A 16,618-nucleotide genomic window follows, 5' to 3' on the forward strand; every position below is an offset into this window, starting at 1 on the left:
GATTATATAATTAACACACTGAAAAATGATTACAAAGTGCTTACAAAGTGTTATGAAGTAAATAAACAGGGTACTGAGATAAGGATTAGCAGGGGCTGCAGCTTCTGAAAATGTATTGAATAGGAAAAGCATATCTAAGAAGGCACCATAAACAGATCCAGACCAAGGGGTCAAGAAAGGTGGGCCAGGAGTGTTTGAGACAATGCAAACAGTGAGGGCAGAGATTCAGTAGCAGAAACCAGCTGGTGTGGTCCCAGCAACTCCCAGAAGGTTCTAGTGACTAGAACACAGCAGGAAGAGAGTGGCGGGACCAGGGAGACCCAGATGGGATGCAAATGAGGACCAAATGACGCAGACCCCTGGAGGCCAGGTGAGGAGTTTGGATTATATTTTAAGCACAAATTGAGATCCCTCCCCGGTTTCTCAGCATCATAATAGTTTAAAAGTGTAAACTGTTTATGTTGTAATAATGAGATAATATTCATTAACATTCACGAAAATAATGAGCAATGCTCCCCACACATACAACACTCCATTGGCATTAAGTCCTCTCTGTAAGTGTTAAGCAAAATAACTACTAGGGATGCGATGTACAACACAATAAACATAATTAACCCTGTTGTATGTTATATATGAAAGTTGTCAAGAAGGTAAATCCTAAGAGTTCTCATCACAGGGAAAAAAACGTATTTTCTATTTCAAGTATCTATATGAGATGATGGATTTTCATTAAACTTACTGGGGTATTATTGGGTTGGCCAAAAAGTTGACTCTGAGTTTTCCATAAGATGTATGTTAAGTCAAATCGTTATGCTGTACACTTTAAAATTATACAGTGCTGTATGTCAATTATATCTCAATAAAACTGGAAGGAAAAAAGATGTGGAAAAACACTATAAGAAAAGTTGTCCAGGCCTTTTAAACAAAAGTCCAGTGTTATACACACCACTTAGGCTCCTACCGAATTCTGTGCCACACCCCACCAAAGAAAAGGGGTTGTCTTCACTGAGCAAGATAACTAGGTGAGTTCTGAGCTAAGAACAGTAATGAAACTACCTTCTATGCAAAGCAACTATAAACAATAAACGCACAGACACAATTTCCTCTGTTTAAAATTTCCCCAAATTATAAAGTCAGTCATAAGAGATCAAAAGGAAGAACTTTGGGAAATGGAAACCTTAAATAAAAAGTTAATGAGAAAAAGGATTTAGGGTGACTCAAATGGTTAATCCTTATGCCTCAATTCACATGGGTGTTGGTGGCACACCCATGAATATAATGAATTTGCACTTACGCTAAGATCAATGTTTCTCGGAGAAATGGTCTTAGAAAAGTGTGCATTTGTACCAATGATCTACACTATTAAAATTCGTCATAATTAATAGACCCCCCCAAAAAAACCCTAATCTTTCAACAGTGGCAGTAAATAGCATTACCTGTCTCACAAAGTAAAGAGATTATGTGGCTTAAGTTATTTTACCATTTCAACTCCATCTGGCAAGAGATAACTATTACTTTATTTAAGTGCACTTCAATTGTTAAACAGTTAACAATGTATTGACTGAATTCCCTTACTATTTTTGTCTTTAAAATGAGCTTCTATTCCCTATTTTCAAAAGCCTGTTTTATATTTTACTGAGACTCACATAGTTTTTTTCTCTTGCCTTAAATGAAATGACAGTAACAATTCTATGTGTATTTTCTGATGAATGTCTATGCTACCATAAACACGTGTTCTATATAATCAAAAGCTCCCCCTTTTTCTCTCTAGTCCTCATTCACCAATAATATAAACACTAAAGTATTATATTCTGTTACCAGTTTAAAATATTTAAGAAATTTTGTTATGGTAGAAAACCTAGGAAATTTAGTCATTGAAATCTTTTAATAGTTAATGTAACTCACTTACATTATGACTGTAAAGAATGTAAAGAATGACTGTAAAGAAAAAATTTTGTTAAATTCTAGTGGAACAAATTCTGACTTGTCATTTTAATATCCTACTCAGGCAATGCTTTAGCCATTTTCATGGCTTAATGGAGGGCTGTTAGGTGAGCTTTTCATTAATATCTACAATTCACTTTCAGCTTTTACAGCCATCATCACCCACTTGAATCAAACCACTTCTGGTCAATTTCAAGCCCTAATGAACTTTGCTCCTTCTAAGCACTATTTCAAAACCATAAGGAAATCTTTCATGTAATTCAGGTCTGAAGATCACATTTTCAAACTGACTCAAGTGCTGATAAGACTGTTTTACACCAGGACAGAATTTCAATTGTATCTAACTTGACCACTACACCCACTATGCTAACAAACCCATGAATGTTTCCTTCTTAAATAAAACAGCCCTGGCATATAGCTCCTTGTATTTCTGATACGCTATGAATTTAAAAAAAAAAAAAGCCCCAGTGCCTTTATTAAAAAAAATAGTTTAACTCCTCTTCTTACCCCAACCTCCCATCCCAATTTTGGACATAATTTAAACTATGCAATGCACTTAGTGGTGATGAGCACAGTATGCTTGGTTTAAAACATTACTTTTAGAGGGAAAAACCTATGATTTCTGTGAAAAATACTTTAAACCATCTAAATTACCAAAAATGTCATGTATATTTTAATGCACTTAAGGATGACAAATCAGGAAAAAAAATCTATTTACGTATTTTCTTGGTAGTTTTTCTAACATTCAAAGATTTTAGCCTTTTCTTTTTCAGCCTTCCAGCTAGACAAAAGGATTGAATATTTTGATCATTAAGTCTTGGGAAATAAGAACAATTCTGTATGAAGGTTTTGAAGGAAAACCAATTCTGAAGAAGCAAGAGAAAATTAGATCTACTTAAAATGTCTAATGAATTCAGATCCAAGGGAGGTGAGATGGCTCTCTCTGTATACTTCTGTCTGAGGTTAGAAATGGTGTGGAGGCAGTGAAGTAACGTTCTTTAAAGGAACTCACTCCAATCTGTTCACTAAAAGAATCTATTCAGAATCCTATAAAATTAGTTATGACAAATTCTTATATTCCAGAACTTGGCATATGGGTGAAATGAGCTACTTAACAAATTTCTACCCTCAATAAATTTATACTGAAACCAGAACTTAAATGGTCAGTACCCCGGATACTTTTTTATGATATTAGATATATTTTAAAGCTTGGCCTTTATAGCATACATTATGCTTTATTAGTATATATTTTCACTTTCACATTCACTGCCCATTAACTATCAAAATACCTAAAGTCAAAGGTAATTTATAATTTACAATTTCCAGTGATATGCTTTTGGTTCAGTTAAAAATTATTTTATATTAGCCAGTGGAGGGGACAAGCCGGTCAATCATTTTCACCTAAGTCTTCCCTAGCTCACTTGCACTTCTACTAATGCTTACATTCATAGGTATTTCAAAGGGCAATTTAAAAACCTATGGGATAGATTAGTATACAAATATGTGATGTGGTGACAACCTAATTTTACAGCCCAGAACACCTAAGTAAGGTCTCTACTCCAGTTTTACTTAGTGATTCTCAGAACTTCTGTATACACAAGGATGATCAGGGTAAATTTTTTAAAATACAGCTTCTTGGACCCTACCTTTAGAGACACAATATCGTGACTCCTGGGATACGGCCCAAGAATCTGTATTCTAGCTATATCCCCCTAGTGATTCTGCTGTGGGTGGTCCAAGTGCCACACTTCAAGAAACTAGGCCTTAGTCCCACTGTATTTAGTATTAGGACATGAACTGAAGCAATGCAAATTTGTGTTCATTACCGTAGTAGAATAAGAAACAATGAAATTGCTTGTTATAAAGAATACTTCTTCATTACTTTCAGAGGATTCCTTCACCTAGGTAGGCAAGTTGGGTAATCTAGCAATCGAAAGAACAAATGAAACAGTCATCACCATTATTACTATTAATAGATTCTACAAATGTTTACTGAGCAACTTACTACAGGTCATATATTGTTGAAAGTGCTTTTCATGCATGAAAGTACATGGTAGGTAATAAGCAAACGACTCACAGAGAATTTTAAATAACCTGTCCAACATCACACAGCTAACAAGTGGCCAAGAGTGGGGATTCAAAACCAGACAGGCCTGTTCCAGAATTCTAATTAATCTGAACTTATCTGAATTCCTTTTGAGAGCAATATAAATAATCTGACAGATAAATACGTGAAGGGCTTCTCTTAATCTTGGGAAAAGACTACAATAACCACATGCTTCAGTTCAATGCTTCTCAATCTCTTCTAAAATCTAGTCACTGAAGACAGAGAACCTAGATCTTTTAAGTCAGGGATGCGGAGGCTGGACACTAGTCCACAACATGCATTCTAGTTATGAATAAATATTTGTCTATTTAACATAAATATGGTTGTTTCTTTAGACTCTTCTGTGGGTTTGCACAGGGCCAGTGATACTACTGCTGCTTACCTGACCCCCCCTCTAGCAAGAACTGGGGTATGCATACCCAAACCACAGAGTCAATTCTCCAGGTTCATATACATACACATGTACATTTATATGTGAAAGAATGCAAACAAGAATAAAGTGAAGTGCTACATGAAAAAGCTTTTGAAAATAGTGGCTAAACATGGTTAAAACCAAGAGCTGAAATCTTTTTTTTATTGAAAAGTGGTGGAGTCGCTCAGTCGTGTCCGACTCTTTGCGACCCCATGGACTATAGCCCACCAGACTCCTCTGTCCATGGGATTTTTCCAGGCAATAGTAGTGGAGTGGGCTGCCATTTCCTTCTCCAGGGATCTTCCCAACCCAGGGATCAAACCCAGGTCTCCCACATTGTAGACAGACGCTTTAGCATCTGAGTCACCAGGGAAGTCAATACTTTTTTAATGAAGTATGACTGATTTACAATGTTTTGCTACTTTCTGGTATACAAATAGGCGATTCAGTTATATATATGTATATTTCATATTCATATACATTTCATATATTTTTCCATTAGGCTTCCAAGGTGGCGCTAGTGGTAAAGAACCCATCAGCCAATGCAGGAAATGTAAGAGATGTGGGTTAGTTCAGTTCAGTGCTTCTCAATCTTTTCTAAAATCTAGTCCCTGGGTCAGGAAGATCCCCTGGAGAAGGAAATGGGAACCCACTCCAGTATTCTTGCCTGGAGAATTCCATGGATAGAGGAGCCTGGTGGACTACAGTCCATAGGGTTGCAAAGAGTTGGACACTACCGAAGCAACTTAGCATGCACGGTTTATTAGAGCATATTGAATATAATTCTCTATGCTACACAGCAGGATCTTCTTGTTGAAGAGCTGAAATCTTGAATATTCCACATCAAGCCAACTTTGCCTCGGAAAAAAAAAAAAAACAAGAAGACAGCACAGGCAATTAAACTGCCATCCCTTACATGTGTTCAATGTCCACAGATAAAGATCTATAATCACTGTGCTGTAATGATCATTACCACCTGAAACAGAAACCTCTCTGTGGCTGTTTCTTCAGTGTTAAGACACAAGATTCTAGGACTTAAGAACACACATAACCCTGACTCCAAAGAGAGTGTAATAACCTGCCACATGCAACCTTGTAGCTTTCTCCCAGCCTTGGAGACGATAGGATATTTCAAAGGACATTTCAGTAACAGCAACCAGTCATTCCCATTTTTATCCCAAATGAGAGGGTACATCTCTTCTTTCTCTAGGATTCCAGTTCTTTACATATTTAGCTGCCAGAGTGGTCTCCTAATGATGCAAGGATGCAGAAAACAAAGTTTACTTACAAAGACTGCAAAGCGCTCAGTCCTCGAATGGCTTCACTGGGTACTGTTTTCAACTGGTTGTTCTGGAGGGTTCTGGAAGGAAAACTTGGGTTAGTGAATAAGAAGCAATTGTGACCATTTTTTCTTAGAAGAATTTAAAACCATTTCTTTAAAAAACAAAAAATCTTTCCAGGAGTCAAGGTGGAACGCATCTAAGAAAATTGCCAAAGAGTAAGAGGCATTTGTTGTTAAAGCCAGAGATACAATAGACTGCTGTCCCAAGCCATCTCCTAACACAGACCTGCTGGATCATCTGGGATTGTTTTGTCACTCTTTCTCGGAAATTAAGACACCCTAATTAATATTCATCACTGAGGTACCAGGAGTGTTAACTGGGACATATAACAGGTTAACTGGGAGGTAAGGACTGTCCTGGTGGCTCAGTGGTAAAGAATCCACTTGCAATGCAGGAGAAGTGGGTTTGGGTCAAGGAGATCCCCTGGAGAAGGAAATGGCAACCTACTCTAGTATTCTTTCTTGGGAAATCATGGACAGAGGAGCCTGGTGGGCTACAGTTCACAGGGTTGCAGAAGAGTTGGACAGGACTCAGTGACTAAACAACAAAAGAGCAAGCAAATCCACTAGAATCCCTACTGCCTGAAATAAAGCATTATTCCAGAAAAAAGCATCTGGAATAAAGCAGAGTCCAGAAACATGGACATTAGAAAACAATAATCCTGCAAAGAGGACAGCAGATTCTGAACTCTTATGAACAGTGGCCATGTCCTCAGTGAATACAGGGCTGAAGTAGAACTAAAGCTTTGATTATCTAATTATCACCAACCTGAAGAATGGAGGTATAGATCAGTAATGAAAATGAAGTCTTTACTATTTTTGCCTAATGCCCTTCCTGGTCACATTAATAAAATGACTACCTGATTAGAATCACCACCACAGAATGGAATGGAAAAAGGCCCATCTAACTCACTGAACCAGAGAGGTTGAGTGACTTACAGATGCTTATCCAGAGAGGAAGCGGCGAAGTGGGGCTGGTAGTCGGTTCATCCGCTCTCCAATCTGCCAACCTCCAAGCTCCTGCCCACTGCCAGGAATGTATTTCCTGATCCCTCACAGGCTATGTAAATCATTGGCACCTCAATTTCCTTTAGTTCTAAAACGATTTTTACCATTTGGAGCTCTTGTAAGCCTTTTTGCCTTTAGGGTCAGCAAATTCAAAATTCTTATAGCTATTAATATAACAAAAGTAGAAACAATGGCGGGGGGTGGAGAGAAGTTGAAACAAAGCTTGCCAGTGAAGTTTAAATATGATTTTGATTCAATGCTTTAGCTACACATAAAGCCTAACATTCAACTGTAATGCACTGGAGGTCAGAATACCTATTATTAAGACGTTAACTTTTGTTATCTAGACCCAAGTTTGCCTAAATCAGCCTCCCACACTACCCACTGGCCTCTCCCTAAATCTTTTAATCCTGAACCTAAAGAAACTGTGCTTAACCCAGCTCCAAGCATGTTGACTACGCAGAAAGAAAATACACAGCCAGCTGTGAAACTCTAAAATTGCATTACTTACAGAACTTTGAGTTCTTTCAACCCCGACAAGGCCTTTGGGTGGATAAAAGAAAGGTCGTTGCCAGCCAATCGTCTAGAAAAAAAAAGTAGCAAGAGAAAAATAGTAACTCAGATTCTTAAAATTCAGAACTCACAATAACCCAATCTGCTACTGAAGCTCTACATTAAACATCTTTCAAACCTAACTGACATTAAACATGGACTTAAACCTTTGCTAAAGCGATCCCAAGGTTCTTCCAATGAGATAAATGCCTCTAGAATTTTTTTTTTAACTCCAATACAATAATTTAAACAGGCACATTTTTATTCTGGTGAGGTCAAGCAAGCCAAAACACATTAGACCAAATTAAGTTTGCTATTCGTGGTCACTCTCTGCAGCTTGCAGTGTTTTCCAAGTGCCTCACAAATACAGAGCCCTGGTATGCAGCAGACAGGAGCTTTATACCCATCAGGGCAAGGAGGAATGAATGCCTTCGGGAGGCATCCTGTTACCTCTCCATAATCAAGGGCAGCATATTCCATGCAAAAGAGAAGCCAAAACTGAAAGTCACTCTAAGCTTTCCAAACAAAAGCATATTTTAAAAAACTAACAATTTTTTTCCTAAGGAAATTTCAAAGTGACAAATTTAACTGCGAGTTAAGAGTGAAGTAAGAGAAGGATAAGAGTTCCTTGAGTCCTTTGGTAAGAAAGGTGCACACAATTCAGACTGAGCCCCACAATTCAGACTGAGCCCCACAATTCAAACTGAGCCTCACTTTTTCTGCCATGTTCCCAGACACTCAGACATGGGAGAAAAAGTTGGACAGAAAACTTCAGGGAGAAGCAGAAAGCAGGACAGCAACTCATATGAGTAACTTATAAACAGGTGAATTGGAGGCAGATTTAAGTACAGCTGACCTTGAAAAACAGCAGGTCTGAACTGCATGGGTCCCCATCCATGCATTTCTTTTCCAATAGTACATACTACTGTACCACATAGCCCATGGTAGGTAGAATCCTTGGATGTGGCGGAACCTTGGATAAGGGGTGGGGGTGACTATAAATTATCAGTAGATTTACTCATGCCATTCAAGGGTCAGCTGTACTGACTTAAAAATGATAGTTGTAAAAAAAAAAAAAAAAAAAAAAGATAGTTGTGTGCCCAGATGATTAAACATAGGACTTTTCCAATTTCCTGGTTCCATCAGGGGGACTCTCCCAAGCAATGAGATTTTATATGTATGATTTTTTTTTTTTAATGCTCTCCCTTTCACATCTTGGGATCACAGTCATCAAGTCATATTATTTTCTCCTTGACGGGGTGGGGTCTACTTCTATTGTCTTTTCTCTTCTTTCTGTAAACACAGTGTCCCCCCTAACCCTGAGCCTTAGTCAGCAATTCATTCACTGATTAACAAATGAGTGCTATTCAGCCCCAGGGAGATGACATCCTCTTCTTAGACTTCAGGTTCTCCCCACTTCAATTTGCTCTCAGACACCCCGATTCTAGGACATAAAGATGGCTCTTTTACCCTTCGTAAACTTGAAGTCACACAGATGTGAAACTATTCTTTAGATGCAATATTCTCTCTTGAAATTTTCGTCCCGGTTAAAACACAAACAGCCCTGGAAAGGATAACACTTGATCGTTTCCTAGTACTAACACAGTAATTGGGATGGAAGATGTGTGTGTGTTGGGGGGAGTGGGAAAGTGAAAGAGGACTCAGAAACCCAAGAAGTGAGTGTGTAGAATTATTTCTTCAGTGGCAAGGACAACCATGCCAGGTTCCCCGGCAGGGCTACAGTTTTAACACAAAGTTCATGCTCCTCAACTAAATCCTCCCTGGGAAGCTGTCTCATCCTGCATAGTTTCTCACAAGGCACCCTAGCACCTAAGCTCTAAACTGCACACCCTTCAAGGGCAACCCTCAATCCAGGCTCACAACAGTTTACTGCAGACCATCAGCCTCATGGCCTTTCAACTCTCAGGTGAAAAGGACGGGAGAAGATGATGTTAAGATTTTTCAATGCTTGTATTTAAAACTATTCCTGGAGACTTCCCTGGTGGTCCAGTGGTTGAGAATCTGCCTTCCAATGCAGGGGACACAGGTTCGATCCCTGGTTGGGAAACTAAGCTCCCACATGCCACAGCTAAGACCCGATGCAGCCAAATAAATAAATGCTTAAAAAATAAAACCACCCCTCCCCAGCAAACGGTCTGAGTTCTGAACTAGCCAGCTTCACCACTATATCTTTCAATGCTTCAACTCATGACCTAACCTTCACTCCTTAAATTCCTGACTCCAGTGTGGGTGGTGCCGAGTTGCTCAGTCATGTCCAACTCTTTGTGACCCCATGGACTGTAGCTCACCAGGCTCCTCTGTCCATGGAATTCTCCAGGCAAGAATACTGGAGTGGTAGCCATTCCCTTCTCCAGGGGATCTTCCCGACCCAGAGCTCAAATCCTGCATCTCGTGTCTCTTGCATTGGCAGGTGGGTTCTTTACCACCAGCACCACCTGTGTAACTTCCCTCAAAAACTTCAATTCTTACAATAAACAAGCCTTGTGTGGTCATTACACAGGCTGTCTTCTACTCATTGTTTCTAGCGCGTTAGTCTTACAGGCCAAATACAAAAGCTTCCAAGAACAGGTCCTGCATTTCACAATTCTGTCGCCACCCACAGGTGTGTCAACCCAACAGTCAGAAACTGCATTCTCAGCATTTCCTCCCTGAAAACAGACAGCATCCCAGAGTCTACCTGAGTGCAGGCTTAGGACAAGCCCTCTCGGGAGGCTTTCTATACCCCAGACTCACGAATTACATTCAACTGATAATCCTCAGGGCTGTAAGGCAGTGTTCAAAAGGTCACACTTTATAAGATCAAATTGGACCATAAGGACTAGAAGGGAGAACAGATTCCACGTCCCCAGAGTGGCAAGTAACTATTATCTGAAAGATCAGCTTTAAAAAGCTGACCACCAAAACACAAACTCTGTAAACAGACCAAGGCTGTCACAGAATTTTATCTCTAATATTGGTTTTGAATGTTCCCCTATCTATTGGCTTTCCTTGAGGAGTTCAGTCTATTGTATTGAAAAGAGGGTTTTCACAAAGTGTGATTACCTTTACTTGTCAACAGAAGAGTGCTGAACCACAACAGCCAAAATATTTGCTTCCCTTCCCCAACGATCTGCCTCTTTATAAACCCTGGGAAAACTAAAGGAGCCTAACCTCCAAAAGCAGGCTCCTCACTTACAAGAGTAAACAGATCAAGTAGAGCCTTCGGGAATGCATCTACCCATGTTTACCAAGCAGCTGGGTTAATGAATAATAAACACAGCAGCTTAATAAAGCCTCTGTAGCTTCAGCAACTGTTCCCTCCCAAGTCTCTTTACATTTTGCTTATTTTACAAGCCAGTATTTCTTTTTCCCCCCTAGTATTTCTTATAGTAGACCTGATGGATGCCTCATGTCCAAAAACTCACACCCAGGAGAGACCAAAGTGAATAAAGAACAGGGTTAAGGACAAAGTCCCAAACTCTGGAAGGAAAAGCCTACTATGTCCTGTGCCCACAGTAGCTGCAGGCACCGAGTTAGGTGGTTTCCATTCTTGTCTCTCGATCTTCTCCGGACAGGGCCCTACTCCTCTGGGTCCCTGAGAGGTGAGGTGACTCGGCAGAAGTCACACAGCGGGCGAGCAGAGCGGCCAGCAGTCCAGTCCTCTCTCGCCTGGCTGGCTCCAAGGCTTACTGTGTGCTTCGGCAACTCGATGCCTCTGGTGTGTCACCAAGAGGTTGGGAAATAATTCCCAGAGGTGAAACACAGTGGACCTGGGCGAGTTAATAGTCTTGGTTGAGGAGCAACAACTCTCAGCAGAGCAGAGCTCACAGCAGGGACTGCGGCATCAGGAGCTCAGAACTGCAATTATGGAGGAATTCCCAACAGATCAACAGGGCATCCTCCCCACAGTCAGAGATGAGCAGTGGCAAAGTGGGGTAAGATGGGATCCCTGGGTGGCTAAGAGTGGCAGGCAGCAAGCCCTAAACTCACTCTGACTCTGTTTAGGATACAAAGCACTCTCCACTGTACTTATCCTCAGTCAGCAAAGAATCCGCCTGCAATGCAGGAGATACAGAAGACATAGATTCAACCCCAGGGTCAGGAAGAGTCCCTGGAGGAGGAAATGGCAACTCATTCCAGTAATCTTGCCTGAAAAATCTCATGGACGGAGGAGCCTAGCAGGCTACAGTCCAAAGGGTTGCAAAGAGACACCGCTGAGCGAATGAGCACACCGCACGCTGAGGACAAAGAGAAGGCTGATCTCGAGGAAATATTTGTCACCCATGACCCTCTACGAACAAAAGCCGGCTCCTTCCCTTTCTTGATCTGCACTGGTCTGTGCTACACCCAACAGTTTTCTCTGCATCTCACTTCATGAGGACCTACTGGCTGGCTCCATAAAATTTTTAATTAGGTAAATGATGATATTTGTATCTTTTACTATTATTGTGATGATTATGAGGCACTAAAGGAAAAAGAAGAAACAACTTCATTACAGCGAGAACAGAGGAATAAAATGAAGAGTGGTACCATATTCTGCTGCTAATGGTAGGCAGTCCCAGACATCACCACCCCTCCTCCCCCTATCTGCACCCCCTTCCCCCAACTGCAGCTCATCAGTCTCCAAAACCCACAGAGAAGCCCGTGGAAGGTCTCAATCCATCCATTCTTACTTTTCCTGCTTTGCCACCTGAGTCTAGACCCTCATTTTCTTCCTCCTGGATTACTGCCATGAACCTCCATGAGATTCTTGCCTCAAACCACTTCATTGTAATACTGGGAGATCTAAATCTTAAAAAGCACAGCTGAGCATTTCCCCAAATGCTTCCCCTGCCCCCCACAACTGAATCAGCTAACCTTCAAGCATGATCCTCTCCTCCTTTCTCACCTTATTCCTTGTAGCCTACGTTTTAGCAACACCCTGCTTTCCCACCTCAGGTCTTCTGCTTATGGCACTGCCTCCATCTGAAATATCCCCACTCCAGTCTCTGCCAGCTGAAAACCTTATTCATCATCACTGCAAGCTGGATGTTACCATCAGTGTAGAACTACTACGATATCCCCTTCCCTGGATTCCACAGATTATCTTAGATGAAGCTCTCTCACTGGGTGCATTTTATTTTGCCTCTGGCTATTATTTAGTTGGTGCATCTCCTTCAACTGTATTTAGGCACCTTATGGACAGGACTAGGTCATATTCATTTTGGATCCTCTTGTGTGGGACCGTCGATCAAACAGACACTTGGTATTTGCTGTAATGCCTCAACTAAGCCCCAATCTAAGACCAGATTCAAGAAAAAGGTAACACTGCTACTTTAGGTATGGGGAAAAGCCGACTCATGATCTTCACTTTTCTGCATGTTTTCTCCTCTTGTTTAGTTGCTACTCCCCCACTCCCCTCCACTCTAACAGGACAGAACTACTTGGCTTGATCTGAAAGTGTTACGGTAACAATGTTCTTTCTTAACATGTTCTGGTAGTATATTTTCTTAAGGAAGAGGGGTGGACCTTGAACATGAGAACACCAGTCCCCTGATCAACAGTGTTATCTCAACACAGGCTGGGGTTGTGCACACGATCACACAGAATTAAAACGAGTCTAGCAGGACTTCCAGTGGGGACACGGTCTACCTCAAGGCAACTCCTATTTATTCTGCTTGTTACAACAGTCCCAGCAGCAGAGAGGGAGAGGAGAGGGACAGAGAGAGGGTGGAGGAGAGGGAAACAGCCCCCATTAGCCTTCCGCACTCCCATCAGACTTGGAACTGTTCCAGGAAACAGGATACAAGTGGCTCAGTGTATAATGTCTTTCTGAGTCTGTTTTGGGTGCATTTATTATTCATAAGGACCAAGGATTCACATTAGGGGCTCCTTCTAGGGGAGGCTAGAGTTGGCAACTATATCCCTGATTCTTAATGCACATGCTACATGATATTTTCTATCTGCCAACCCTCCCAGAAGTAGGAAAGCAGGACTGACCCTGGTTAAATGGACATTGATCCACGGTCATCCATGCCAGGGGGTTCATACCTTCATGAGATGTATGGAATTAGACTGGGATTTCTTCACTTGGGAAGCGGTTTAAAAGAAATGCGAGAGGCGGGTGTGAACGAGAGGGTACGCCAATTGGTGTTATGTCTCTGAGAAGTGCCTGGATTTAGGTTTCTTCTTGTCTGGGACAGAAATGTCATTGTAGCCTTTTGGCTGGAATTCCAGCCGAGAAACAGTCGGGTAAGGACTGCGCTATCCACACTCACTAGACACATGGACCGAGCTGGGGGAGGGCGGAGAAGGGGTCAGAAGCTTCCAGCAGCTGTTGTGAGGAGCCACGGGGAGGAGGAGCAGAGGGAGGCAGACCAACTGCAGCAGGAAGGCCCAGGCCCGAGCACACTCCGCACGCAGACAATAGCCAGCCTGGCTCGTGGCAATTTCTCTGACACCTGGAGGACAGGTCCCGGCCGGAGGGTACAGAGCCACAGCCCCCCAGCCCCTCATGTACCTCCTGCTCCTCCGCAGAGGTAGCCAGCAGATGGTCTGACCTTGTGGCAAGTCCTGAGAGAAGGCAACTGTGAGCGCCACCCTTCCCTCCAGGGGGGCCCATTGATCTACACCCCCCACCCCCCTTGGCCATGGCTCCTGGCCTCCCTCACCATTTCATTCCACGGCCTCGGGTCCCCACCCGACAGAGCCGCATTCAAAGCCATGTACACGATCTCTCGCAGATGGGACCCAAACACCTCCAGGCTGCCCCTCCCGCGATGCCATTAAATTCTCTCAAGTGGGTGGATCTGCACAGCGTCACACTCCGTGCCAAGTACAACAGACGCAACCACCAGCCCATGACTCTGCCCTCGGAGATGGCGTTTCCAGTTCAACACTGAACTGGGCAAGGAAGGCCACGGGAGAGCATCCAACAGGAGGTGAGCAACCGTCTCCTATTAAACATAATTGGACATCAGCAAAACCCAAAATGTATGCAACAGTTTTGAAAGAAAAAAAAAAAACTTATAATGCATACCTCTAATAAGTCCTTAATCATCTATTTATTTGTTTCTTAAGGCCCTACTATGGGCTCAGAACACTGCTGGCTCCTGTGAAAAATTAAGAACTCAAGTGGGGTGGGGGCGTGGGTGGTGGAGACTTCCTTTTATTAAAAAAAAAAAAGACAAAACACTGGCAAGCTAGTGATTACAACTCCAGTGGTGGGAGCTCGGGCTCAATCTCTGGTTGGGGAACTAAGATCTCATGCTGAGCAGGGTGGCCAAATATTAAAAAAAAAGAAAGAAACGGACTGTTCCCTGTTAGGGATATTTGGTATCAGTACATCTTAACAAAAACTAACATTTGTGTAACAGTTTACATTGTCATTACCCTACTATGCCTTAGTGGGCCTGCTCTTGTTTTTTTTTTTTTTAAACAGATGAGAAAAGTGAGCCTCTGTTTCCTCTGTGCTTTGTCTAAATTCCTACAGCATAGCTAAAGAATGTAAATCTTAGAAATAGTATAAGGTAATCAAAATAAAATAATGGAAACTCTAGAAACAGAACCATGTTGTTTTGTGTTATTTTCTACAAATGACTTTCAAAGGACCAAAGTATATGGCTCTTTTCCTAGCGAATACAGAAGGCCAGCAATTGACTAGCATCCTTGATAGGTCTCCTTGGACATGCTTCCTACCAAGGTTAAATAAATGTTATTTGATACAGTAGAGCAGAGAGTCCTGAACCCACTAATAATGTTTTACCCTATTTCTTCTCATACCAGGGAAGAATTTTAAACTTTCATACAACTTTCATGGAAGTATATATAAAAATTAAATATGTTTTATAAACATGCCTGTACTAAGAACTCTCATTATGAAAATTCCCAAGGTTTGTAATGTAGTCTTCCTTCACAGAGAAGGGGAAAACTATTTCATACATATACATATATAATATTACATTTTTGTGTTTAAATGCACAAAAAGAAAAGCAGCAATGCTTAATCAAAAATAAGCTTGTCCTTGCTAAAACTCAGGCTACAGCCCATTTAGAACTCCACCATATACTAAAAGAGCTTTATTCAATTCAAAGAAACTTAAGTTCTCCCGGCACCCACGACCCTTTTGTATATGCCACTTCCTTGTATAGTCAGTAACTCATAGAAGGCTTTATTTTATAGGCAAATCAATAAAAACCCTGGCAATAGTTACAATTTCCTGAGCAAAGTTTATCCTGACAACCCAGTCATTTATCTTCTGGCACTAAACACAGAGAATATCCACCCAGATGAGGAAACATGTTACAGCGTAAGAAAAAAACAGATCGCTAACATAACCAACAAATACTGACCTTCTACTATAAGCCAAGTACCACGGTAGGGCGAAGTAAGGACTGAATTTTCCCAAGACATTTCTCATTTCTTTTAAATAAGGATAATTCATTAAACATAAACCTTCAATGGAATGCAGTTTTTATATAGGCTGATAAGGTTTATTACTTCAATAAACTCAAAATAAGAAGAGATCCTTTGTCTTAACCCCTCCCTCAATTTTAATTTCTAAAATGTGGTCGCTGTCACCAAAGGTCACACGCAGCAAAACAGTGACAATAGGTGCTGTGCCTAAAGGAGAGTCTGTGGAATGGAACAGACAGGTGTGGACTGACACCTAGAAAGCGAAATAGCGAGGCATTCAATCCAGTGCTAAGTGGGGAGGAGCAGAGAAGGTACAAGAGGAACCTGGATAAGCAAGACCAGGGAAGGCTTTTTAATAGCAGAAGGGGCTCCAAATAGACTAGACAAAAATGAGAAAGATGTGACTAGGAGAGACAGGAACCATGGCACACGTACTGTTGGTTGCCTACCAAATACCCAGCCATGCCTTCCTGGCAGAGCTTAGGTTTGTTCAAATGTGACTCATCTCCATGAGTAAATTCTGATTGGTCTTAACCAATCATGCTGAGAAAAGAAATTACATACATATACTAAGAGAAGAGAAGTATAAACAACAAAATGTTAACCATAGGTATTTCCTGTGGTAAGATACAGGTCATTATTTTTCCTCCCTTCTCCTTATCTTTCTGTGCGTCCAGATTTTAAAAATTGAGTATCCATTAATTTTAGGATTATTTCCTTACAAAGCCAAGTACTTCAATGATACAAGTATTTTTAGCATGTCTAATATAATCTTCTTTGATGTATACATAAAAGCCAACAGGGGCAAATGATGAACAAATTCTGAATTAAAATTCTACTACAGAATAAATCATGGCTA

General features: G+C 41.2%; 1 protein-coding gene across 1 annotated transcript in view; it reads right to left on the minus strand.

Moving 5' to 3' along the window:
• LGR4 (leucine rich repeat containing G protein-coupled receptor 4) overlaps nt 1–16,618 on the minus strand; it is a 101,250-nt gene that overhangs the window by 20,784 nt on the left and 63,848 nt on the right. Inside the window, exons 3-4 of the mRNA XM_070472968.1 lie at nt 7,325–7,396; nt 5,752–5,823 (exon numbers count right to left, since the gene is read on the minus strand). Of these exons, the coding sequence (XP_070329069.1) occupies nt 5,752–5,823; nt 7,325–7,396 (144 nt within the window). The remainder of the gene's footprint in view (nt 1–5,751; nt 5,824–7,324; nt 7,397–16,618) is intronic.

This window comes from Odocoileus virginianus, chromosome 10 (genome assembly GCF_023699985.2).
Source record: "Odocoileus virginianus isolate 20LAN1187 ecotype Illinois chromosome 10, Ovbor_1.2, whole genome shotgun sequence".
NCBI lineage: Eukaryota > Metazoa > Chordata > Mammalia > Artiodactyla > Cervidae > Odocoileus > Odocoileus virginianus.